General features: G+C 36.3%; 1 protein-coding gene across 1 annotated transcript; it reads left to right on the top strand.

Annotated features, from left to right (window-relative positions):
• The first annotated feature begins 2132 nt into the window (after positions 1–2132).
• On the top strand, positions 2133–26838 carry LOC133329582 (uncharacterized). Its single transcript, XM_061538053.1, has 8 exons — positions 2133–2318; positions 3209–3361; positions 4204–4335; positions 5180–5296; positions 7395–7561; positions 23743–23887; positions 26621–26722; positions 26788–26838. Exons 1-8 carry the CDS (start codon positions 2133–2135, stop codon positions 26836–26838), a joined length of 1053 nt encoding a protein of 350 aa, XP_061394037.1.
• Positions 26839–27260: the final 422 nt, after the last annotated feature.

Below are 27260 nucleotides of genomic sequence, written 5' to 3'. Positions count from 1 at the left end.
GGGAGCTATACCTAAACGTGGACCGATATATCCCATCTTCGAACTTGACCTGCCTGCAGACAAAAGACAACCCTATGCAAAATTTCAGCACCCTATCTCAATTCCTTCAGAAGATAGCGTGATTACAACAGACGGACGGACATGGCTAGATCGCCTTAGAATTTTACCCTGATCAAGAATATATATACTTTATAGGGTCGGAAATGAATATTTCGATGAGTTACAAACGGAATGACAAAATTAATATACCCTCCATACTATGGTGGAGGGTATAAAAAGGGGGCTATATGGGGACTACCCCAAAAAGGGGGCGATATGGGGACTACCCCAAAAAGGGGGCGAATATTAATAATTTTTGGTAGGGATATTTGTTACCATATGCGACTACAAAATACCAAATTGCAGCAAATTCGGTTGAAAAACGCGCTCAAGAACCCCAAAATACCGAAAATTGGGGGTACCCTTATATGGGGGCTATCCGAAAAAATGGACCTATATTCATAATATTTTGTGGAGAGATTTGGAAACTATTAAGAACTCAAAATACCGAAAATGGGGGTACCTGTATATTGGGGATATCCGAAAAAATTGACCTATATTTATAATTTTTTGTGGAGAAATTTTTTACTTTTTAAGAACCCAATATATTAAATTTCAGCGTATTCGGTTGAAAAACGCGCTCAAGAACCCCAAAATACCGAAAATTGGGGGTACCCTTATATGGGGGCTATCCGAAAAAATGTACCTATATACATAATTTATTGTAGAGAGATTTGGTGCCTATTAAGAACTCAAAATACTAAATTACAACCAATTCGGTGGAAAAATACGATCAAAACCCCCAAAATACTGAAAATTAGGAGGTACCGTTATATGGGGGCTACCAGAAAAAGTGGACCTATATTTATAATTTTTTGTGGAGACATTTAGTACCCAATAAGAACTCAATGTACCAATTTTCAGCGTATTCGGTTGAAAAACGAGCTCAAGAACCCCAAAAAATTGGGAGGTACTGTTATATGGGAGCTATACCTAAACGTGGACCGATATATCCCATCTTCGAACTTGACCTGCCTGCAGACAAAAGAAAACCCTATGCAAAATTTCAGCACCCTATCTCAATTCCTTCAGAAGATAGCGTGATTACAACAGGCGGACGGACATGGCTAGATACTTTATAGGGTCGGAAATGAATATTTCGATGCGTTACAAACGGAATGACAAAATTAATATACCCTCGATACTATGGTGGAAGGTATAAAAAGAAATCCTCGCTTATGATAGTCCTTCAAAAAACATTAAAAACCCCACATTTAACACTGATGGTAAAAAATATTTTTAAAAATTCAAGCATAGAATAGACAATCAACAAATATTTTTTAAAATCCACGCTCAGGATAGACAATCAACAAATATTTTTAAAAAGCCACGCTTAGGGTAGACTGTCAAACAAATATATGCTTAAAAATCCACGCTTAGGATTGACAGTCCAAAAAATATTTTAAAAATTCCACGCTCAGGATAGACAATCAACAAATATTTTTGAAAAGCCACGCTTAGGATAGACAGTCAATAAAATATATGCTTAAAATCCACGCTTATGATTGACAGTCAATTAAAAATAGTTTTAAAAATCACGCTTAGGATAGACAGTTAACAATATATTTTTAAAAATCGACGCATAGGACAGACAGTCAACAAATATTTTTAAAAATCCACGCTTAGGATAGTCAAAAAATAGTTTTAAAAATCCGAATTTACGCTTATGATAGACAGTCAAATAAATATTTTTAAAAATCCAAGCTTAGGATAGACATCCAAAAAATATTTAAATAAAATATTTTTAGAAAATTCCAGCTTATTATAAAGTTCAACAAAATACTCTTACAAAAAATTGTTCAAATCGACTCTAAGGATTATTTGTCAAAAATTATTATTTTTTTTAATACGACGTTTCGGTAGACGTTCGAATTTTCTAAAACTTTCGGACAGATCTAAAATTATGTAGAGCTGCATAATCATCTTTTATTTTTCTCAACATCCAACTATTCCATTTTTCACCCATTTCTGTTCATATCAAAATCGCTTCGCTTTCCCCGGCGGTGATATATGGTGATATGTGGTGCAATTGAATGCCTTGGAATCGCAAGCCATTGGTTATCAATAATGTCGTGTATTGGTTTAAGAATGCCCGGGCCGCCCTGAAACGTGTTGAAATGCGTGGTGGATTTGGGGGCACGCAGGGTGGTGGCAGTAGTGGTGGTGACAGCAGTGGTGGTGGCAGCAGTGGTGGTGGCAGCAGTGGTGGTGGCAGCAGTGTACGATCCCGTTTGCGATCTTCATATTTATGTTCAAATCACGTTCTTCATATTTATGTTCAAAGGTTAAAAAACGCCAGAAATCAACAAGCAGCCAGCAGACAGATTTAGTATAAATCCCACAGTCATATTTAATCTCTTTCCTAATAACTCCACACAGACATACATTTATACATACATACGAACATTACAAAAACCCGACGATAACGTAACAAATGCACCAACAATCACACCCTGCCAATGACCAGTGAAAGATTCTAAAACTCTGTTGATGGTACTGTGAAAGCTAAATTCCAAAATCCCTGTCCCATTTGGTAATGAGAGGCTCTTACAATAGGTATACATACCAACGGTGATTCTTGTCGTTGTTACCAACAATGTTGGCTATATAATAACACTATCAATAACAGGTAATAACAATAACAACGACTAAAACAATTAACACATTAAATAGACGCCATAAATAAATATTATAGACAGTCAAATAAATATTTTTAAAAATCCAAGCTTAGGATAGACATCCAAAAAATATTTAAATAAAATATTTTTAGAAAATTCCAGCTTATTATAAAGTTCAACAAAATACTCTTACAAAAAATTGTTCAAATCGACTCTAAGGATTATTTGTCAAAAATTATTATATTTTTTAATACGACGTTTCGGTAGACGTTCGAATTTTCTAAAACTTTCGGACAGATCTAAAATTATGTAGAGCTGCATAATCATCTTTTATTTTTCTCAACATCCAACTATTCCATTTTTCACCCATTTCTGTTCATATCAAAATCGCTTCGCTAGCCCCGGCTGTGATATATGGTGATATGTGGTGCAATTGAATGCCTTGGAATCGCAAGCCATTGGTTATCAATAATGTCGTGTATTGGTTTAAGAATGCCCGGGCCGCCCTGAAACGTGTTGAAATGCGTGGTGGATTTGGGGGCACGCAGGGTGGTGGCAGTAGTGGTGGTGACAGCAGTGGTGGTGGCAGCAGTGGTGGTGGCAGCAGATCCCGTTTGCGATCTTCATATTTATGTTCAAATCACGTTCTTCATATTTATGTTCAAAGGTTACAAAAACGCCAGAAATCAACAATCAGCCAGCAGACAGATTTAGTATAAATCCCACAGTCATATTTAATCTCTTTCCTAATAACTCCACACAGACATACATTTATACATACATACGAACATTACAAAAACCCGACGATAACGTAACAAATGCACCAACAATCACACCCTGCCAATGACCTAGTTCATACGAGAGCCAGACATGTCCTCTTTCTAACACAGTTGGAATTTTCGGATTCCGATGTTCCAGTGAGGAGTTATCATGCCCGCCATCGAAAATAAGGACTTTTCTTTAAACCCAAAAAACAACAACAAAACAACAACAAAAAATTTTGGTAAATTATTTTTCTTCCTTTTTAAATCTTCAAATATATATGTGCCAAGTTACAAGGCTTAACAAGCATTGGTATTTATTTACCAGCCCATTTAAAATGTTAAAAATAAAAAATCCAAAAAATATTTAAATAAAATATTTTTAGAAAATTCCAGCTTATTATAAAGTTTAACAGAATACTCTTACAAAAAATTGTTCAAATCGACTCGAAGGATTATTTGTCAAAACTTATTATATTTTTTAATACGACGTTTCGGTAGACGTTCGAATTTTCTAAAACTTTCGGAGAGATCTAAAATTATGTAGGGCTGCATAATCATCTTTTATTTTTCTCAACATCCAACTATTCCATTTTTCACCCATTTCTGTTCATATCAAAATCGCTTCGCTATCCCCGGCGGTGATATATGGTGATATGTGGTGCAATTGAATGCCTTGGAATCGCAAGCCATTGGTTATCAATAATGTCGTGTATTGGTTTAAGAATGCCCGGGCCGCCCTGAAACGTGTTGAAATGCGTGGTGGATTTGGGGGCACGCAGGGTGGTGGCAGTAGTGGTGGTGACAGCAGTGGTGGTGGCAGCAGTGGTGGTGGCAGCAGTGGTGGTGGCAGCAGTGTACGATCCCGTTTGCGATCTTCATATTTATGTTCAAATCACGTTCTTCATATTTATGTTCAAAGGTTAAAAAACGCCAGAAATCAACAAGCAGCCAGCAGACAGATTTAGTATAAATCCCACAGTCATATTTAATCTCTTTCCTAATAACTCCACACAGACATACATTTATACATACATACGAACATTACAAAAACCGACGATAACGTAACAAATGCACCAACAATCACACCCTGCCAATGACCAGTGAAAGATTCTAAAACTCTGTTGATGGTACTGTGAAAGCTAAATTCCAAAATCCCTGTCCCATTTGGTAATGAGAGGCTCTTACAATAGGTATACATACCAACGGTGATTCTTGTCGTTGTTACCAACAATGTTGGCTATATAATAACACTATCAATAACAGGTAATAACAATAAATATTATAGACAGTCAAATAAATATTTTTAAAAATCCAAGCTTAGGATAGACATCCAAAAAATATTTAAATAAAATATTTTTAGAAAATTCCAGCTTATTATAAAGTTCAACAAAATACTCTTACAAAAAATTGTTCAAATCGACTCTAAGGATTATTTGTCAAAAATTATTATTTTTTTAATACGACGTTTCGGTAGACGTTCGAATTTTCTAAAACTTTCGGACAGATCTAAAATTATGTAGAGCTGCATAATCATCTTTTATTTTTCTCAACATCCAACTATTCCATTTTTCACCCATTTCTGTTCATATCAAAATCGCTTCGCTAGCCCCGGCGGTGATATATGGTGATATGTGGTGCAATTGAATGCCTTGGAATCGCAAGCCATTGGTTATCAATAATGTCGTGTATTGGTTTAAGAATGCCCGGGCCGCCCTGAAACGTGTTGAAATGCGTGGTGGATTTGGGGGCACGCAGGGTGGTGGCAGTAGTGGTGGTGACAGCAGTGGTGGTGGCAGCAGTGGTGGTGGCAGCAGTGTACGATCCCGTTTGCGATCTTCATATTTATGTTCAAATCACGTTCTTCATATTTATGTTCAAAGGTTAAAAAACGCCAGAAATCAACAAGCAGCCAGCAGACAGATTTAGTATAAATCCCACAGTCATATTTAATCTCTTTCCTAATAACTCCACACAGACATACATTTATACATACATACGAACATTACAAAAACCCGACGATAACGTAACAAATGCACCAACAATCACACCCTGCCAATGACCAGTGAAAGATTCTAAAACTCTGTTGATGGTACTGTGAAAGCTAAATTCCAAAATCCCTGTCCCATTTGGTAAGGAGAGGCTCTAACAATAGGTATACATACCAACGGTGATTCTTGTCGTTGTTACCAACAATGTTGGCTATATAATAACACTATCAATAACAGGTAATAACAATAACAACGACTAAAACAATTAACACATTAAATAGACGCCATAAATAACTAAATCACAGGTTTACCATTGAACAGCATGCAATTGATTTGTTATTTTGTCGTTTGAAAAACTTAACTGTCTTAAATGCCCCCTATCATGAAAATTCTCAAAAGGTTGTGGGCGATTCTCACAAAGTAATATACAACAAAAAACGGAAAATAACAATAAAAATAACTATTACAACAACACAAGAAATACAAGAGAATTTCTGGGAAATAGGAGCGTGCCAGCAAGCCAAATAAGTTTTCAAACTGAAAGTATTTTTTTTTTTCGAAATTAAACTTTAATAAATGTTAATATTTTGATAATAGAAGGGGGGCTCCCGTCAGATTAGTATGGTGGACGTGGGAATTTTAGGAAAAATGTTGTATATGTGGCCCAAAAATCCAAAATTCATAAAATTCACAATTATAGCTCAGATAGTCCTTTCAAAACTGTGTTCTTTTAATTCACAACTGTTGTAAAAATGATTAAAATATCCGCTTTTATAGGCCAGGAAGTCCCTCCAAATAATATCGTTTTAAGACCTTCCAAAAATAATTAAAAATCAAGCAATCAAAGTATAGAAAGTCCCTAAAAATATGTTTTTAAACAAATTTCACGATTATTGATCAGATACCCATTCCAGAAAGTCCCTCAAAAAATCCACTCTTAATGCTCTGATAGTCCTTGACATAACATTTGTTTAGTTTTTAATCCGTTATAAGAACTTAATAGTTCTATGGGGAATAGTCCTATGGGTATAGAAAATATAATAGCCCCATATTACATATTATCATCTCATTTTCATTATTTTCAAGGCCCAGAACAATGATCTATAATGATCTCTGACTAGTGTTGTGAGTTTTTGTTTCAATTTGTAATCACTTCTGTGTGTATTAGAAGGTATGAAATGTTATCAAAAAAAAAAAAAAAAAAAAAAAAAAACAAAAATTACCCGGAACTAAAGCGAAACTACTTAATGGATATCAAGAAAACTTTTCGGTTAATTTTTTTTCTTTCAAAAAATCAAATCACTTAAGGCCCCTTTTGGAATGACAATAATAACAAACCAAAAAAAAGTAAATTCTAAATGGTGTAAGGAAAATGGGGATTCCGCCAAGGCAACCAAGGTGATTAATTGGTGATATAACACTTTGTTTACCATGATTTAGGGTCGTACCTCACCTCAAAAGTTAATTACATGTATTTCAATGAATATTACCCAAATACGCATTGCGTATAGACAGTCAAATAAATATTTTTAAAAATCCAAGCTTAGGATAGACATCCAAAAAATATTTAAATAAAATATTTTTAGAAAATTCCAGCTTATTATAAAGTTCAACAAAATACTCTTACAAAAAATTGTTCAAATCGACTCTAAGGATTATTTGTCAAAAAATATTATTTTTTTTAATACGACGTTTCGGTAGACGTTCGAATTTTCTAAAACTTTCGGACAGATCTAAAATTATGTAGAGCTGCATAATCATCTTTTATTTTTCTCAACATCCAACTATTCCATTTTTCACCCATTTCTGTTCATATCAAAATCGCTTCGCTTTCCCCGGCGGTGGTATATGGTGATATGTGGTGCAATTGAATGCCTTGGAATCGCAAGCCATTGGTTCTCAATAATGTCGTGTATTGGTTTAAGAATGCCCGGGCCGCCCTGAAACGTGTTGAAATGCGTGGTGGATTTGGGGGCACGCAGGGTGGTGGCAGTAGTGGTGGTGACAGCAGTGGTGGTGGCAGCAGTGTACGATCCCGTTTGCGATCTTCATATTTATGTTCAAATCACGTTCTTCATATTTATGTTCAAAGGTTAAAAAACGCCAGAAATCAACAAGCAGCCAGCAGACAGATTTAGTATAAATCCCACAGTCATATTTAATCTCTTTCCTAATAACTCCACACAGACATACATTTATACATACATACGAACATTACAAAAACCCGACGATAACGTAACAAATGCACCAACAATCACACCCTGCCAATGACCAGTGAAAGATTCTAAAACTCTGTTGATGGTACTGTGAAAGCTAAATTCCAAAATCCCTGTCCCATTTGGTAATGAGAGGCTCTTACAATAGGTATACATACCAACGGTGATTCTTGTCGTTGTTACCAACAATGTTGGCTATATAATAACACTATCAATAACAGGTAATAACAATAACAACGACTAAAACAATTAACACATTAAATAGACGCCATAAATAACTAAATCACAGGTTTACCATTGAACAGCATGCAATTGATTTGTTATTTTGTCGTTTGAAAAACTTAACTGTCTTAAATGCCCCCTATCATGAAAATTCTCAAAAGGTTGTGGGCGATTCTCACAAAGTAATATACAACAAAAAACGGAAAATAACAATAAAAATAACTATTACAACAACACAAGAAATACAAGAGAATTTCTGGGAAATAGGAGCGTGCCAGCAAGCCAAATAAGTTTTCAAACTGAAAGTATATTTTTTTTTTCGAAATTAAACTTTAATAAATGTTAATATTTTGATAATAGAAGGGGGGCTCCCGTCAGATTAGTATGGTGGACGTGGGAATTTTAGGAAAAATGTTGTATATGTGGCCCAAAAATCCAAAATTCATAAAATTCACAATTATAGCTCAGATAGTCCTTTCAAAACTGTGTTCTTTTAATTCACAACTGTTGTAAAAATTATTAAAATATCCGCTTTTATAGGCCAGGAAGTCCCTCCAAATAATATCGTTTTAAGACCTTCCAAAAATAATTAAAAATCAAGCAATCAAAGTATAGAAAGTCCCTAAAAATATGTTTTTAAACAAATTTCACGATTATTGATCAGATACCCATTCCAGAAAGTCCCTCAAAAAATCCACTCTTAATGCTCTGATAGTCCTTGACATAACATTTGTTTAGTTTTTAATCCGTTATAAGAACTTAATAGTTCTATGGGGAAAAATATGTCAAAAAGAGTGACTTCTATCCAATATCTTTTATATTTCTTCGATTTTTTATATATATATATCTTCTCTATTGAATAGCCCCATATTACATATTATCATCTCATTTTCATTATTTTCAAGGCCCAGAACAATGATCTATAATGATCTCTGACTAGTGTTGTGAGTTTTTGTTTCAATTTGTAATCACTTCTGTGTGTATTAGAAGATATGAAATGTTATAAAAAAAAAAAAAAAAACAAAAATTACACGGGACTAAAGCGAAACTACTTAATGGATATCAAGAAAACTTTTCGGTTAATTTTTTTTTTCTTTCAAAAAATCAAATCACTTAAGGCCCCTTTTGGAATGACAATAATAACAAACCAAAAAAAGTAAATTCTAAATGGTGTAAGGAAAAAGGGGATTCCGCCAAGGCAACCAAGGTGATTAATTGGTGATATAACACTTTGTTTACCATGATTTAGGGTCGTACCTCACCTCAAAAGTTAATTACATGTATTTCAATGAATATTACCCAAATACGCATTGCGTATAAAAATATAAAGTTGAAAATTTTCAACATTGACAATGCGTATTTTGGAATTTTTGTTTTTTGAAAATAGAATTCCAGTCATTGAAAAATGTGTTTTTCTATAAATGTAAACATTTTTCGATCAATCAATTCTCGACGTTTTCAATTGGCACAGATGCAAATAAAGTCCTTGCGTATTTGGGTAATACGGACGTCTTGCAAACCCTATAAAGGTGAGTATTTTTGTACGGACCGCAATAAATTAGGTACGACCCTTACAATTAATGGGAATTTATTTTGCTTTCACTGGCGCATCACATGTATATTTGTTGATTGATATTATTCATATATTTTTTTCTTCCGGTATTAAACAAATATCAATGTTTATGGCGTCAAATGAATAAAATAAAATAAAACAATTGCGTCACACTGAAAATGATATGTGTGTAAACAAAAAGTGTGGCGTGAGCGCACGATGTTAGACAATTTAAATATTTCTTTGAGATAAGAATTTTATTAAAGAAAGTATATTTTTCAAAATATAAAAAAATATTTAAACAAATCCAAATCTAAAACGACGGTCCAAGAATTTGTAAAAATGAATCTAAGCTTAATAGGCCAAAGAAAAATTAAAATAAAAATAAATCATAGCCTAGGTAATAGGTCAGAAATATTTAAAAGACCAAAGTTAGTGGGTCAAAAGATATTTTTAAAAATTAAAACTTAGTGTAGAAGGTCTAACTATATTTATAATAAATTCACGCCTATGTGGCCCTTGAAAAAATATTTAAACACAAAATCCACCTTATGGTAGTAATTGAAAAATATTTTTAATTAATCCAAACTTATGATTGTCCGTGAAAAAAATAATTTTTATAAATCCACTCTTATGATAGTCATTGAAAAAAAAAATTATAAATCCAGGCATAGTGTAATAGGTAAAAAAAATATTTTTAAAAATCCAAGATCAATGTATTAGGTCAATACTATTTATAATTGATTCATAGTGCTTGAAAAAAATATTTAAAACAATTCTCTCTTATGATAAAAACAAATCTTAGGTTATGATAGTCCTTGCAAAAACTCAGTCACAAAAATATTTAAAACAAGTGAAAAAGCGTTAAGTTCGGCCGGGCCGAACTTTGGATACCCTCCACCATAGTTATACTGACAGATACATGCAATGAAAATATAGGGAACATACCAAAAGTTGGGCACCATTATGTACATCAAATACAAACTTCGGCAATTTTTTAAGGGGGTTTTTTCTAAAATCTGTAAGATCCAAAAAGTGGACTGATATTGATAACGCATTGTAGAGTATAAAATCCTCAAACTACTGTAATTTAGATTACAAAGTTATATGAGGCTATGCTTAAAGAGGGACCAATATTGATTACATAGTGTAGGAAATAGTGAATATTTGGGGATATCATCATATGAGGGCTATGCCTAATTAATGACCGGTATATGCCAATTTTGAACCAAATATTTTAATTGTTTATCTCAATTCTTTCCTTCAGGATGTATCACTATATTGAGGATATGCCTAAATGTCTGCCGATATATTTCATTATCATCATGTTTGAGTTTTTTTTATCACAATATCTTCAGAAGGCGGAATGCTTATGGCTAAATAGTCTTTGTAGGGTAAAAATTGACTATTCCCCGTAACGACTACCCAACCGCAACACACGGAACAAATCAGATAACTATTTTAATATAAAAAGGGGGTTATATGGGGACTACCCCTAAAAAGCGGTGAATATTAATAATTTTTGGTGGGGAGATTTGTTACCATATACGACTACAAAATACCAAATGTCAGCGAATTCGGTTGAAAAACGCGCTCAAGAACCTCAAAATATCGAAAATTGGGGGTACCCTTATATGGGGTCTATCCGAAAAAAATGGACCTATATTTATAATTTTTAGTGTAGAAATTTGCTACCCAATAAGAACTCAAAGTACTAAATAACAGCCAATTCGATGAAAAAATGCGATCAAAACCCCCAAAATACGAAAATTTGGGGGGTACCGTTATATGGGGGCTACCAGAAAAAGTGGACCGATATTTATAATTTTTAGTTTAGATATTTGCTACCAAATAAGAACCCAATGTTCAAAATTTCAGAGAATTCGGTTGAAAAACACGCTCAAGAACCCCAAAATACCGAAAATTGGGGGTACCCTTATATGGGGGCTATCGGAAAAAATTGACCTATATTTATAATTTTTTGTGGAGAGATTTGGTACGTTTTAGGAACTCAAAATACTAAATTACAGTCAATTCGGTGGAAAAATACGATCAAAAACCCCCAAAATACTAAAAATTAGGAGGTACCGTTATATGGGGGCTACCAGAAAAAGTGGACCTATATTTTTAATTTTTTGTGGAGACATTTAGTACCCAATAAGAACTCAATGTACCAAATTTCAGCGTATTCGGTTGAAAAACGAGCTCAAGAACCCCAAAATGCCGAAAATTGGGAGGTACTGTTATATGGGAGCTATACCTAAATGTGGACCGATATATCCCATCTTCGAACTTGACCTGCCTGCAGACAAAAGACAACCCTATGCAAAATTTCAGCACCCTATCTCAATTCCATTAGAGGATAGCATGATTACAACCCGCGGGACTGACATGACTAGATCGTCTTAGAATTTTACCCTGATCAAGAATATATATACTTTATAGGGTCGGAAATGAATATTTCGATGAGTTACAAACGGAATGACAAAATTAATATACCCTCCATACTATGGTGGAGGGTATAAAAAGGGGGCTATATGGGGACTACCCCAAAAAGGGGGCGATATGGGGACTACCCCAAAAAGGGGGCGAATAATAATTTTTGGTAGGGATATTTGTTACCATATACGACTGCAAAATACCAAATTGCAGCAAATTCGGTTGAAAAACGCGCTCAAGAACCCCAAAATACCGAAAATTGGGGGTACCCTTATATGGGGGCTATCCGAAAAAATGGACCTATATTCATAATATTTTGTGGAGAGATTTGGAAACTATTAAGAACTCAATGTACCAAATTTCAGCGTATTCGGTAGAAAAACGCGCTCAAGAACCCCTAAATACCGAAAATGGGGGTACCTGTATATGGGGGATATCCGAAAAAATTGACCTATATTTATAATGTTTTGTGGAGAGATTTTGTACCTATTAAGAACCCAATATATTAAATTTCAGCGTATTCGGTTGAAAAACGCGCTCAAGAACCCCAAAATACCGAAAATTGGGGGTACCCTTATATGGGGGCTATCCGAAAAAATGTACCTATATACATAATTTATTGTAGAGAGATTTGGTGCCTATTAAGAACTCAAAATACTAAATTACAACCAATTCGGTGGAAAAATACGATCAAAACCCCCAAAATACTGAAAATTAGGAGGTACCGTTATATGGGGGCTACCAGAAAAAGTGGACCTATATTTATAATTTTTTGTGGAGACATTTAGTACCCAATAAGAACTCAATGTACCAATTTTCAGCGTATTCGGTTGAAAAACGAGCTCAAGAACCCCAAAATACCGAAAATTGGGAGGTACTGTTATATGGGAGCTATGCCTAAACGTGGACCGATATATCCCATCTTCGAACTTGACCTGCCTGAGACAAAAGACAACCCTATGCAAAATTTCAGCACCCTATCTTAATTCCTTCAGAAGATAGCGTGATTACAACAGACGGACGGACGGACATGGCTAGATCGCCTTAGAATTTTACCCTGATCAAGAATATATATACTTTATAGGGTCGGAAATGAATATTTCGATGCGTTACAAACGGAATGACAAAATTAATATACCCTCCATACTATGGTGGAGGGTATAAAAAGGGGTTATATGGGGACTACCCCAAAAAGGAGGCGAATTTAAATATACGACTACAAAATACCAAATTGCAGCGAATTCGGTTGAAAAACACGGTCAAGAACCCCAAAATACCGAAAATTGGGGGGTGTCCTTATATGGGAGCTATGCCTAAACGTTGACCGATATATCCCATCTTCGAACTTGACCTGCCTGCAGACAAAAGACAACCCTATGCAAAATTTCAGCACCCTATCTTAATTCCTTCAGAAGATAGCGTGATTACAGCAGACGGACGGACGGACATGGCTAGATCGTCTTAGAATTTTACCCTGATCAAGAATATATATACTTTATAGGGTCGGAAATGAATATTTCGATGCGTTACAAACGGAATGACAAAATTAATATACCCTCCATACTATGGTGGAGGGTATAAAAAGGGGTTATATGGGGACTACCCCAAAAAGGAGGCGAATTTAAATATACGACTACAAAATACCAAATTGCAGCGAATTCGGTTGAAAAACACGGTCAAGAACCCCAAAATACCGAAAATTGGGGGGTGTCCTTATATGGGAGCTATGCCTAAACGTGGACCTATATATCCCATCTTCGAACTTGACCTGCCTGCAGACAAAAGACAACCCTATGCAAAATTTCAGCTCCCCATCTCAATTCCTTCAGAAGATAGCGTGATTACAACAGACGGACAGACGGACGGACATGGCTAGATCGTCTTAGAATTTTACCCTGATCAAGAATATATATACTTTATAGGGTCGGAAATGAATATTTCGATGAGTTACAAACGGAATGACAAAATTAATATTCCGTTTGTAAAGGGGGTTATATGGGGACTATCCCAAAAAGGAGGCGAATATAAATAATTTTTGGTAGGGAGATTTGTTACCATATACGACTACAAAATACCAAATTGCACCGAATTCGGTTGAAAAACGCGCTCAAGAACCCCAAAATACCGAATATTGGGAGTACCCTTATATGGGGGGTGCCCTTATATGGGAGCTATGCCTAAACGTGGACCGATATATCCCATCTTCGAACTTGACCTGCCTGCAGACAAAAGACAACCCAATGCAAAATTTCAGCTCCCTATCTCAATTCCTTCAGAAGATAGCGTGATTACAACAGACGGACAGACGGACGGACATGGCTAGATCGTCTTAGAATTTTACCCTGATCAAGAATATATATACTTTATATGGTCGGAAATGAATATTTCGATGAGTTACAAACGGAATGACAAAATTAATATACCCTCCATACTATGGTGGAGGGTATAAAAAAAACGAGCACATGAAAATCGTGCAGTGGTGGGTTTACTAAAAACTAATATCACAGATGTTTGACGTAGAGATGATGAACAAAACGAGCGTTCAATCAGGAGGCTAGATTTGAATTTCAGCCTCATTAAAAAAGTCAATCAATGTTTTATAATGTAACGTAGACTTGGATTTAAGTAATGTTTCCATATTATCGAATTTTGTAAAAATAGTGTAATTTTTCCTTAAATCAATAAATTTACTACAGACAAAAATAGCATGTTGTGCAGTATCAGGTATATTGCAGTTATCACAGATAGAGGATTGGATTACACCAATGCGATGTAGATATTCTTTATCGAATGTATGGCCAGCCATTAACCGGTTGATCATCTTAATGTCTTTGACACTCCAGCCGGATTTCCAATACCAGGGGTTTTCAAAGATGTTATCACATATTGCTGGAAATTTCCGTCCCTTACTTTGGGACTTAAGAGTAAAGTCTTCATTCCATTCCTCGTTCAATTGGTTCTTTATCATTCTCAAAGCTTCATTAGGCGAGAGTTTAATATTTAGTGGTGCGCCGTAGATAGTGGCCAGCTTTGCAATTGAGTCAGCTTCTTCATTAATTCCTACACCACAATGACTAGGAATCCATACAATGTGACAGGCTTCTATGCTGGACGCCCCCAACATATTGTGAAAAAGGGTTACAGTACAGTTGTCACTTTTAGTATTGAAGAGCGCTTTGCAAGCCAAAAGGCTGTCAGTAAAAAAGACGCATTTATTGTATCCATCTTCAATAGATATTTCAAGGGCTCTGATTAATGCCCAAAGCTCCCCAAACATAGAAGATGTTTTGCTTCCGATTTTAAAATAAAACCTTTGACCTAAAGAGTAGTTAAAGTAGTGTATACTCAGACGCATTTATTGTATCCATCTTCAAAAGATATTTCAAGGGCTTTGATTAATGCCCAAAGCTCCCCATACATAGAATATGGTTTGCATCCAATTTTAAAATAAACCTTTTGACCTAAAGAGTAGTTAAAGTAGTGTATACTCAGGGACATTGGCGATTCAATCAAAAATTTCCTTAAAATGGCGATAGACGTTGCTATAACTGGATTTGACCAAAGGATTATCTGAAATAATATCATATAGGTTGTTATTAACAAATTTGGTTTTGATGATTCCCTTCGACGTAAGCCATTTAGACCTAAGTGCAGGAGGATGTTCATGGGCTAATGCATAGATGACATGAACAGGTGTAGACTTGGTAATTCCCAGTCACCTTCTGAGCATGTCGTTTTTTTGTTGATATAGTTCGAAGAGTTGGCAGTGGATGTCCTCGCATATTCCAGCTTAGATCTAACTACGCTCCTGTATATATTTAATGCCATTCTAGGGTGAAAACCGCCATAAAAGGTGTCAGACATTTCAGCATGTTTGACCTATGACGTATGTCTGGATCAACCTTGTCGTAATGATCCTTGACAGTGAGAGAAGTGGTTATGATTCTCCCCAACAACTGCAATTTTCGTGTCTGAGGGACCACAAACCATCTATTGTCAGATTAATTTCCTTAATGCTATTCTTAGCACAGTACATGGTAAAGGATTTAGTCGGGTTAAAAGAGAGGTTGGGGGCATTACAATGTTGTTTAAAGCTTAAAACCTTGCTCTGAAGATTTGCAGCCGCCAAGTCAAAGTCGGTGTGGAAAGACATGATGGCAATATCATCCGCATATTGAAATACCATAGTGCTGGGGTCCTCAATATTATGTAACTCAGCAGTATATATGTTAAAGAGAAGAGCGGAGAGACAACTGCCCTGTGGAAGTCCATCCTTGACAGTAACGCTTGCTCCACCCAACTTCAGTGTCCTTTAAGATAGAAAGTTCTGTATCCAGCTGCAGAACACCGAGATCCATCCGACATAATGTTTCGCCTAAAGGTTACCTTTCCACTATTGATACACCTTAAGTTAGAGCTTAATATTAGGTTCTCTAAGTTTTTTCCTAGTCGAAATCTTGTCACTCCAGACCTCATTTCTGACATTAAAATCACCAAGGACCACAACCTTGTCCTTGTCTTCTAAAAAGTTAAGCAGTCTTTCGATCTCCATATTAAAAACGTTCCTCGAAACTGAGGGGGGGGAAATAGGCCGAAACCACATGAAGGTTGGGGCACGTTGTTTTGGCTATAATGATATCGTATTCTGTATCATATTTAACTCTACACACCTCCATAACCATCTGCCCTAAACTTCTGGATTAGGTTGAAATTTATTAGTTTATTCGGCTTGTTCTTGTTTTCCGCAAATATTTCAGAGAAGGCTGCAACATCGTGTTCATAGTTATTACAGAACCAGTGAGCGGAGCAGTATAGTCGGACGGGGCCGACCATACGATACCCTACACAACTACCACGGAACTCAAATTTTCTGCGGATGTTTATTCCGAGACTGGGCAATATTTCGTGATATTTGCACCCTCTTGCCCGATTAGAGGGTTGTGTTGTGATGTTCGGCTTTCATTTGAGGTCTATAGATCAACTCGAAAATAACACAAAAAATTAAGTTTTCGGTCCACTTCATTCCAAAATTATTATCTGATCATCACCGAAAATTATAGGCGTTGTCCTTGGCCATAACTGGAACCTCATGGAACATTTCAAAGCGATCAGCGCTATAGTTCCGCTCTCCAGAGTGATAATGGGTTAATAAATAGTATACGAATACGGAGATACCTGTAAATATTTAGGTGTAACTCCCACATCCGAGCACATACAACAATATAATTGGCTTTAATTTAAAGGTCAACCACTCCTCTTGGATATAATATCAACTTCTCGGGTATATGTCCTTCAGGGGTAAATATATACGCCATAGAATACAAATTTTGTCATTTTTCACACAAAAGTCAGGGTCCATTTGACCCGCTAAATATTGACCGATCTTTCTCCAAACAGGCATGCTTATTCTTTGGCCCGATCCGCTTCTCCATGCAAAGTTTCACGATGTTAGGACCGTTGTTGCGGCCTCTGGAGCGATCGACAAAAATTTAGTATTTGGTCCATTTCATCCCCTAAATATTAACCGATCTTTCCCAAAAACAATAGGGGTCTTCATTGGCCAGAACCCATCCTTCATGCGAAATTTCGTGAAGATTGGTCCATAACTGTGGCCTGTATCGTGTTTACAAATTATAATGGACAGACGGACGGACGGACGGACACACATGTCTAGATCGATTCAGCTAGTCGAGATATGACGATCGGTATACTTAAAGGTGGGTCTAGGACCAATATTTCGCGGCGTTACAAACTTTTGGGGCTGCACAAAGCTATAATACCCTGACAACATAGTTGTGTAGGGTATAAAAATTCTACCTGCTGCTTGTTAGCTTGAAATGATTGAATGTTGTATTGAATTATTTTAAGACCCATGATTGGATGAAGAAACAGAATCGCTGCTCAAAAGACTCATTGTAGAAAATCCACATTTCTGTATCCTGGCGGAAAAGTGATTTATTGCGTCAAGCGCAGTGGTATTACCATTCATGGTGAAGAAGTCTTTTACAAATCTCAATAACTCTGAGGTCACCTTTTCTAGCTCGGAGACTCTTTGATTATCTGTCACAAAGACCGGCTCTACCGGCAGGGGTTGTGAAAACATTCTTTCCTGCATTTTTGCCGCCGGGGCATGAACATAGCGTTTCTTAAGTAACTTAGCAACTGAATTAAAGGTGTATGACGTCATAATTGTGTTCACTTCTTCCACCCTTTTGTCATTTCTTCCTCTTGTATCCTCTCTGCCTTTCGAGGGTAGCGGGGGAAAGGATTCATTATCTACAAGTAGGTCAAATCTGTTTCTAGTACCATACTCCATAACCACTTCTCTTTTCGACATCTTCATCTTTGTCATTATTTTGTTGGTATCAATCTCCTTTCGCCAGACCGGACAGTTTTTCCTATCAGTAGCAATATGCCCAACCTTTTTGCACAAAATGCATTTCACCGCTTCGCATTGTCCATCACACATTCCCTCACCCCTTCCACATTGCAAGCATCTCTCCTGTGACCTACAGCCAAGTCTGGTATGCCCTAACCTTCCGCACTTATGGCACTGCCTTACTGCTGGATAGTAGGTGTCGACTACCAATAAAGTGTGGTTAAATATAACCCAGTCCGGATGATCGGTACCATAAAAACCGATCTTCACAGTCTCCATTGGTTTAAACTTATTTGTATTGTTAGGGCCTTTTTTGGAAACCGCTGAACAGACGCAACTCTTTTTGATGATACAATCCCTCTCCTTATGTCCTCCTCAGACCAACACAGAGGGACGTCCCTGATAACACCAAACGTCTCAATGAAGTTTCTTGGGATGCAAGCCCTCAACTTCCTCTCCCTCAACTCTTTATTGCTTACAAAGTCATTATAAATATAGGTCAATTTTTTCGGATATCCCCCATATACGGATACCCCCCAATTTTCGGTATTTTTGGGGTTCTTGAGCGCGTTTTTCTACCGAATACGCTGAAATTTGGTACATTGAGTTCTTAATAAAGTATCTCTCTACTAAAAATTATGTATATAGGTACATTTTTTCGGATAGCCCCCATATAAGGGTACCCCCAATTTTCGGTATTTTGGGGTTCTTGAGCGCGTTTTTCAACCGAACACGCTGAAATTTAATACATTGGGTTCTTAATAGGCACAAAATCGCTCAAAAAAAAATTATAAATATAGGTCAATTTTTTCGGATATCCCCCATATACGGGTACCCCCCAATTTTCGGTATTTTGGGGTTCTTGAGCGCGTTTTTCTACCGATTACGCTGAAATTTGGTACATTGAGTTCTTAATAGTTTTCAAATCTCTCCACAAAATATTATGAATATAGGTCGATTTTTTCGGATAGCCCCCATATAAGGATACCCCCAATTTTCGGTATTTAGGGGTTCTTGAGCGCGTTTTCTACCGAATTTGCTGCAATTTGGTATTTTGTAGTCGTATATTTTTGGGGTAGTCCCCATATAACCCCCTTTTTATACCCTCCACCATAGTATGGAGGGTATATTAATTTTGTCATTCCGTTTGTAACGCATCGAAATATTCATTTCCGACCCTATAAAGTATATATATTCTTGATCAGGGTAAAATTCTAAGACGATCTAGCCATGTCCGTCCGTCCGCCTGTCCGTCCGTCTGTTGCAATCACGCTATCTTCTGAAGGAATTGAGATAGGGTGCTGAAATTTTGCATAGGGTTTTCTTTTGTCTGCAGGCAGGTCAAGTTCGAAGATGGGATATATCGGTGCACGTTTAGGTATAGCTCCCATATAACAGTACCTCCCAATTTTCGGTATTTTAGGGTTCTTGAGCTCGTTTTTCAACCGAATACGCTGAAAATTGGTACATTGAGTTCTTATTGGGTACTTAATGTCTCCACAAAAAATTATCGAAATATTCATTTCCGACCCTATAAAGTATATATATTCTTGATCAGGGTAAAATTCTAAGACGATCTAGCCATGTCCGTCCGTCTGTCCGTCCGTCTGTCTGTTGTAATCACGCTATCTTCTGAAGGAATTGAGATAGGGTGCTGAAATTTTACATAGGGTTGTCTTTTGTCTGCAGGCAGGTCAAGTTCGAAGATGGGATATATCGGTCCACGTTTAGGTATAGCTCCCATATAACAGTACCTCCCAATTTTCGGTATTTTGGGGTTCTTGAGCTCGTTTTTCAACCGAATACGCTGAAAATTGGTACATTGAGTTCTTATTGGGTACTTAATGTCTCCATTCTCCACAAAAAATTATAAATATAGGTCCACTTTTTCTGGTAGCCCCCATATAACGGTACCTCCTAATTTTCAGTATTTTGGGGGTTTTGATCGTATTTTTCCACCGAATTGGCTGTAATTTAGTATTTTGAGTTCCAAATCTCTCTATAAAAATTATGTATATATGTACAAAATCTCTCCACAAAACGCTGAAATTATAATATATTGGGTTCTTAATATATAAATATAGGTCAATTTTTTCGGATATCCCCCATATACAGGTACCCCCATTTTCGGTATTTTGGGGTTCTTGAGCGCGTTTTTCTACCGAATACGCTGAAATTTGGTACATTGAGTTCTTAATAGTTTCCAAATCTCTCCACAAAATATTATGAATATAGGTCCATTTTTTCGGATAGCCCCCATATAAGGGTACCCCCAATTTTCGGTATTTTGGGGTTCTTGAGCGCGTTTTTCAACCGAATTTGCTGCAATTTGGTATTTTGTAGTCGTATATGGTAACAAATATCCCTACCAAAAATTATTAATATTCGCCCCCTTTTTGGGGTAGTCCCCATATAGCCCCCTTTTTATACCCTCCACCATAGTATGGAGGGTATATTAATTTTGTCATTCCGTTTGTAACTCATCGAAATATTCATTTCCGACCCTATAAAGTATATATATTCTTGATCAGGGTAAAATTCTAAGACGATCTAGCCATTTCCGTCTGTCCGTCCGTCTGTCCGTCCGTCTGTTGTAATTACGCTATCTTCTGAAGGAATTGAGATAGGGTGCTGAAATTTTGCATAGGGTTGTCTTTTGTCTGCAGGCAGGTCAAGTTCGAAGATTGATATATCGGTCCACGTTTAGGTATAGCTCCCATATAACAGTACCTCCCAATTTTCGGTATTTTGGGGTTCTTGAGCTCGTTTTTTAACCGAATACGCTGAAAATTGGTACATTGAGTTCTTATTGGGTACTAAATGTCTCCACAAAATTTATGTTCCCAAAATTACGCATTTCCTAAACTACCTCAATCCAACAGTAATTTTAATTCCTTAAGTCTGGAGTGCAGCCTATCCGTTTGCACATAATCAAGTTGTACCAAACATAGTACCATTTAGTACACATAAGTACCTCAATCTTGTTTATATTAAAATAGTTATCTGAGTTTGGCTCTAAGACGCTATTGCAATCGTTTCACCTGCGGAGGATAGCGAGATAAACATTAGAACGTAAGGTTCTATAATGAATTATAGCCGCATTTAGACCTAGTCCCTGTATGGAGGTTTCAGAAGGAGTGGACCGATATTCCCCATCTTCGAATTTGAATTATCAATTAAAAATTTCTGAAATTTGTATTATGGTTTACATAATCCGTTTTTATACATGTCGGTATAGGTCCACTTTTTGGTATGTTCCCTATATTTTCATTTCTAGTACCTGTCAGTATATCTATGGGGGAGGGTATCCAAAGTTCGGCCCGGCCGAACTTAACGCTTTTTCACTTGTTTTATATTAAAATAGTTATCTGATTTGTTGCGCGTTTTTGGGTTTGGTTCTAAGACCCTTTTGTAATCATTTCAACTGCGGAGGATAGAGAGATAAAAAATTAGAACGTTAGGTTCGGTAGTGAACTATAGCCGCATTTAGACCTAGCCCCTGATTGGAGGTTCCAGAAGGATTGGACCGATATTCCCCATCTTCGAATTTGAACTAAGCTTGGAAGAAATAATAAGATGGGCAAAGTTCGGATGAAATCTAAATTTTCTGAAACGGATTTGGTCCAAAGAAACATGAGGTCTAGGACCAATATTTCGATGAGGCACATTTTCATCGTGTTAAAGTGTATACACCCTGATTAGCCATAAGGCTGAGGGTATAATTATCCTTTGAAAATTTCGAAAATTTTTATTATGGTTTACATAATCCGTTTTTAGAAATGTCGGTATAGGTCCACTTTTTGGTATGTTTCCTATATTTTCATTTATAGTAGCTGTCAATATAACTATGGTGGAGGGTATCCAAAGTTCGGCCCGGCCGAACTTACCGCTTTTTCACTTGTTTATATTAAAATAGTTATCTAATTTGTTCCGCGTTTTGGGTTTGGTTCTAAGAGTCTGTCGTTATCATTCAACCTGCGGAAGATATCGAGAAGGTTAGAACGTAAGGTTCGATAATGAACTATACATGAACTATAACCCGCATTTAGGCCTAGCACCTCTGTGGGAGGTATCAGAGGGAGTGGACCGATAGTCCACATCTTCGAACCTGAACTAAGTTTGGAAGAATAATAAGATAGGCACAGGTTGGATGAAATCAAAATTTTCTGGAACATGGTTCACATTATGGTTTACATAATCGCGTTGTAGAAATGTCGGTATAGGTCCACTTTTTGGTATTTTCCCTACATTTTCATTTAAGCTACCGTTTGGTATATCTATGGTGGAGGGTATCCAAAATTCGGCCCGGCCGAACTTAACGCTTTTTCACTTGTTTTTTGTTCTCATTGATGACTACACGTACTAATAAATTCCCCCGATCCCCCTCCCCAATTTTTCCCGCATCTTCCTTTTATTTTCTTGCTCCACAGCTGATATTTGTCTTCACGTGCGTCCGTTCGTTGACGCATAATCGCTGATTATTTACGTTGTCTCTGTGAATTCTACTGCTGATTGCTGCTCAACTGTCTGCTGTCGTATAAAATCGTCTAAACTATTTTGAATGCCCGAATCTTGGAAAATTCTACTGGAGTAAACGAATCTAATTGATGTATGCTAAACATCTTTAACAGTTGAGCCAACCTGGCGTATGGTGCTTTTACCGCCAAGTATCCAAGGAAAATAACGAAAAAAAGACCTAGCCCCTGTGTGGGAGGTACCGGAAGGAGTGGACCGATATTCCCCATCTTCGAACTATAACTAAGTTTGGATGAAATAATAAGATGGGCAAAGTTTGGATGAAATCAAAATTTTCTGAAACTAATATGGCCCAAAGAAACATGGGGTCTTAAACCAATATTTCAATCATTAGCCATAAGGCTAAGGGATGATTATTTATTAAAAATTTTTGAAATTTGCATTATGGTTTACATAATCGGTTTGCAGAAATGTCGGTATAGATCCACTTTTTGATATTTTCCCTATATTTTCATGTCAAGTACCTGTCAGTATATCTATGGTGGTGGTTGTCCAAAGTTCGGCCCGGCCGAACTTAACGCATTTTCACTTGTTTTGATAATCATATTTGGGTTGGTATAGATTTTGGCCGATGTCTTCGAAACCAATAGGTCTTTCGCAGTGATCCTTGCAGAAATATGATTTAAATATGTCCACAAACATATCCCATCATACATAATTCACTTTACATCTTTAGTATGCTGGCATTAAGCGTATATATTTGAATTTTGTCAATTTGTATTGAGGCAAAATACTTTTTACACTCACTGTACACACATATATAAACAGATAAATTAATAGACATAGCAGTTTCGGACATAAATTCATATCAATTGGGAAATATTTATATATCTAATTAAAATTTTTAATTTTTTACTCAACCCAAGGTTCCTTAATAATCAAAAACTGGAAACCCATACCATTGGAACATATTTCCGATAATCCCGTAGTTCCTGTACGTCAGTGGTAACGTTGCGCATTGTCATACTGCGCTGTAAGCCCCCACCATTTGGTGAAATAAAGGATCAACTTTTAAAACTTTTGGTATTACAATCTCATGCGGAATTTCGTTCAACCGGTTGTCCACTCGATGAGGTAAGTCACATGGTTTGCACATATATACATATATAAATCTCTTAAACGTACACACGGACAAAAGACAACTTTAAGGATCTTACTAGTTAAAATCTTATAAATTGTGCTTTTTGTTTTTCATTTCGAAGTTAGAGATTTTTTAAAGTTTGTGGTAGGGTGGGGGCTAAAGGGGATTATGTTGTCAAAATAAACGATAATAAATCTCTTGAAATTGCATAAGCTAACTCACGTTTAATTAAATGGGACAATGGTGTACAAGTGGGAAGTATTGTTTTGAAGGATACGTAGGAAATGAATATGGATGAAATTCTTCAGAAGACTTCTGACCCTATAGAATAACTTTTTAGACCTTCTAAATGCTATAAAACGTCTTCCAAAGATAGAACAAGTTCAAGTTCAAAATGCTTAATATGAATAATCTTCAGAAAATATGAATAATCTTTGTCAATGAATTAAAAAAAATCGTTAGCTTAAAACAAATCCACTCCTTGTAAAAAATCATCACGTATGGCTCCTTAAAAAACTCCTGAGTGTAGCTCCTCGAAAAAAATATTCATTAAAAACTGAATACTTATTCCTCATTGAAAAAATATCCGTTAAAAATCCAAGCTTCAAACTACTTGAACAAATATTCTAAATTAACTCCACTCTTATAGCCCTCTTAGAAAGTATTAACAACAAGTGAAAAAGCGTTAAGTTCGGCCGGGCCGAACTTTGGATACCCTCCACCATAGTTATACTGACAGATACATGCAATGAAAATATAGGGAACATACCAAAAAGTGGGCACCAATATGTACATCAAATACAAACTTCGGCAATTTTTTAAGGGGGTTTTTTCTAAAATCTGTAAGATCCAAAAAGTGGACGGATAACGCATTGTAGAGTATAAAATCATCAAACTACTGTAATTTAGATTACAAAGTTATATGAGGCTATGCTTAAAGAGGGACCAATATTGATTACATAGTGTAGGAAATAATGAATATTTGGGGATATCATCATATGAGGGCTATGCCTAATTAATGACCGGTATATGCCAAATATTTTAATTGTTTATCTCAATTCTTTCCTTCAGGATGTATCACTATATTGAGGATATGCCTAAATGTCTGCCGATATATTTCATTATCATCATGTTTGAGTTTTTTTATCACAATATCTTCAGAAGGCGGAATGCTTATGGCTAAATAGTCTTTGTAGGGTAAAAATTGACTATTCACCGTAACGACTACCCAACCGCAACACACGGAACAAATCAGATAACTATTTTAATATAAAAAGGGGGTTATATGGGGACTACCCCTAAAAAGCGGTGAATATTAATAATTTTTGGTGGGGAGATTTGTTACCATATACGACTACAAAATACCAAATGTCAGCGAATTCGGTTGAAAAACGCGCTCAAGAACCTCAAAATATCGAAAATTGGGGGTACCCTTATATGGGGTCTATCCGAAAAAATGGAGCTATATTTATAATTTTTAGTGGAGAAATTTGCTACCCAATAAGAACTCAAAGTACTAAATAACAGCAAATTCGATGAAAAAATGCGATCAAAACCCCCAAAATACGAAAATTTGGGGGGTACCGTTATATGGGAGCTACCAGAAAAAGTGGACCGATATTTATAATTTTTAGTTTAGATATTTGCTACCAAATAAGAACCCAATGTTCAAAATTTCAGAGAATTCGGTTGAAAAACACGCTCAAGAACCCCAAAATACCGAAAATTGGGGGTACCCTTATATGGGGGCTATCGGAAAAAATTGACCTATATTTATAATTTTTTGTGGAGAGATTTGGTACGTTTTAGGAACTCAAAATACTAAATTACAACCAATTCGGTGGAAAAATACGATCAAAACCCCCAAAATACTGAAAATTAGGAGGTACCGTTATATGGGGGCTACCAGAAAAAGTGGACCTATATTTATAATTTTTTGTGGAGACATTTAGTACCCAATAAGAACTCAATGTACCAATTTTCAGCGTATTCGGTTGAAAAACGAGCTCAAGAACCCCAAAATACCGAAAATTGGGAGGTACTGTTATATGGGAGCTATACCTAAACGTGGACCGATATATCCCATCTTCGAACTTGACCTGCCTGCAGACAAAAGAAAACCCTATGCAAAATTTCACCACCCTATCTCAATTCCTTCAGAAGATAGCGTGATTACAACAGACGGACGGACAGACGGACGGACATGGCTAGATCGTCTTAGAATTTTACCCTGATCAAGAATATATATACTTTATAGGGTCGGAAATGAATATTTCGATGCGTTACAAACGGAATGACAAAATTAATATACCCTCCATACTATGGTGGAGGGTATAAAAATCCAATCCAATAGACATCCAAAAAATATTTAAATAAAATATTTTTAGAAAATTCCAGCTTATTATAAAGTTCAACAAAATACTCTTACAAAAAATTGTTCAAATCGACTCTAAGGATTATTTGTCAAAAATTATTATTTTTTTTAATACGACGTTTCGGTAGACGTTCGAATTTTCTAAAACTTTCGGACAGATCTAAAATTATGTAGAGCTGCATAATCATCTTTTATTTTTCTCAACATCCAACTATTCCATTTTTCACCCATTTCTGTTCATATCAAAATCGCTTCGCTTTCCCCGGCGGTGATATATGGTGATATGTGGTGCAATTGAATGCCTTGGAATCGCAAGCCATTGGTTCTCAATAATGTCGTGTATTGGTTTAAGAATGCCCGGGCCGCCCTGAAACGTGTTGAAATGCGTGGTGGATTTGGGGGCACGCAGGGTGGTGGCAGTAGTGGTGGTGACAGCAGTGGTGGTGGCAGCAGTGTACGATCCCGTTTGCGATCTTCATATTTATGTTCAAACCACGTTCTTCTTATTTATGTTCAAAGGTTAAAAAACGCCAGAAATCAACAAGCAGCCAGCAGTCAGATTTAGTATAAATCCCACAGTCATAATTAATCTCTTTCCTAATAACTCCACACAGACATACATTTATACATACATACGGACATTACAAAAACCCGACGATAACGTAACAAATGCACCAACAATCACACCCTGCCAATGACCAGTGAAAGATTCTAAAACTCTGTTGATGGTACTGTGAAAGCTAAATTCCAAAATCCCTGTCCCATTTGGTAAGGAGAGGCTCTAACAATAGGTATACATACCAACGGTGATTCTTGTCGTTGTTACCAACAATGTTGGCTATATAATAACACTATCAATAACAGGTAATAACAATAACAACGACTAAAACAATTAACACATTAAATAGACGCCATAAATAACTAAATCACAGGTTTACCATTGAACAGCATGCAATTGATTTGTTATTTTGTCGTTTGAAAAACTTAACTGT

This window comes from Musca vetustissima, unplaced genomic scaffold (assembly GCF_032173495.1).
Source record: "Musca vetustissima isolate MV318-11 ecotype Yass unplaced genomic scaffold, APGP_CSIRO_Mvet_v1 utg357614, whole genome shotgun sequence".
Lineage (NCBI taxonomy): Eukaryota > Metazoa > Arthropoda > Insecta > Diptera > Muscidae > Musca > Musca vetustissima.
The sequence above is the reverse complement of the archived record's forward strand: the minus strand, read 5'-3'. Positions and strand labels throughout refer to the sequence as shown.

Bases quoted from the DNA above. Each gene is read 5' to 3' on its own strand.
- LOC133329582 (XM_061538053.1), top strand. From the start codon at position 2,133: ATGCCTTGGAATCGCAAGCCATTGGTTATCAATAATGTCGTGTATTGG. The intron at 2,319-3,208 runs GTACGATCCCGT...TATTGGTTTAAG, and splicing joins GCAGTGGTGGTGGCAGCAGT to AATGCCCGGGCCGCCCTGAA. The intron at 23,888-26,620 runs GTAAGTCACATG...TATTGGTTTAAG, and splicing joins CCGGTTGTCCACTCGATGAG to AATGCCCGGGCCGCCCTGAA.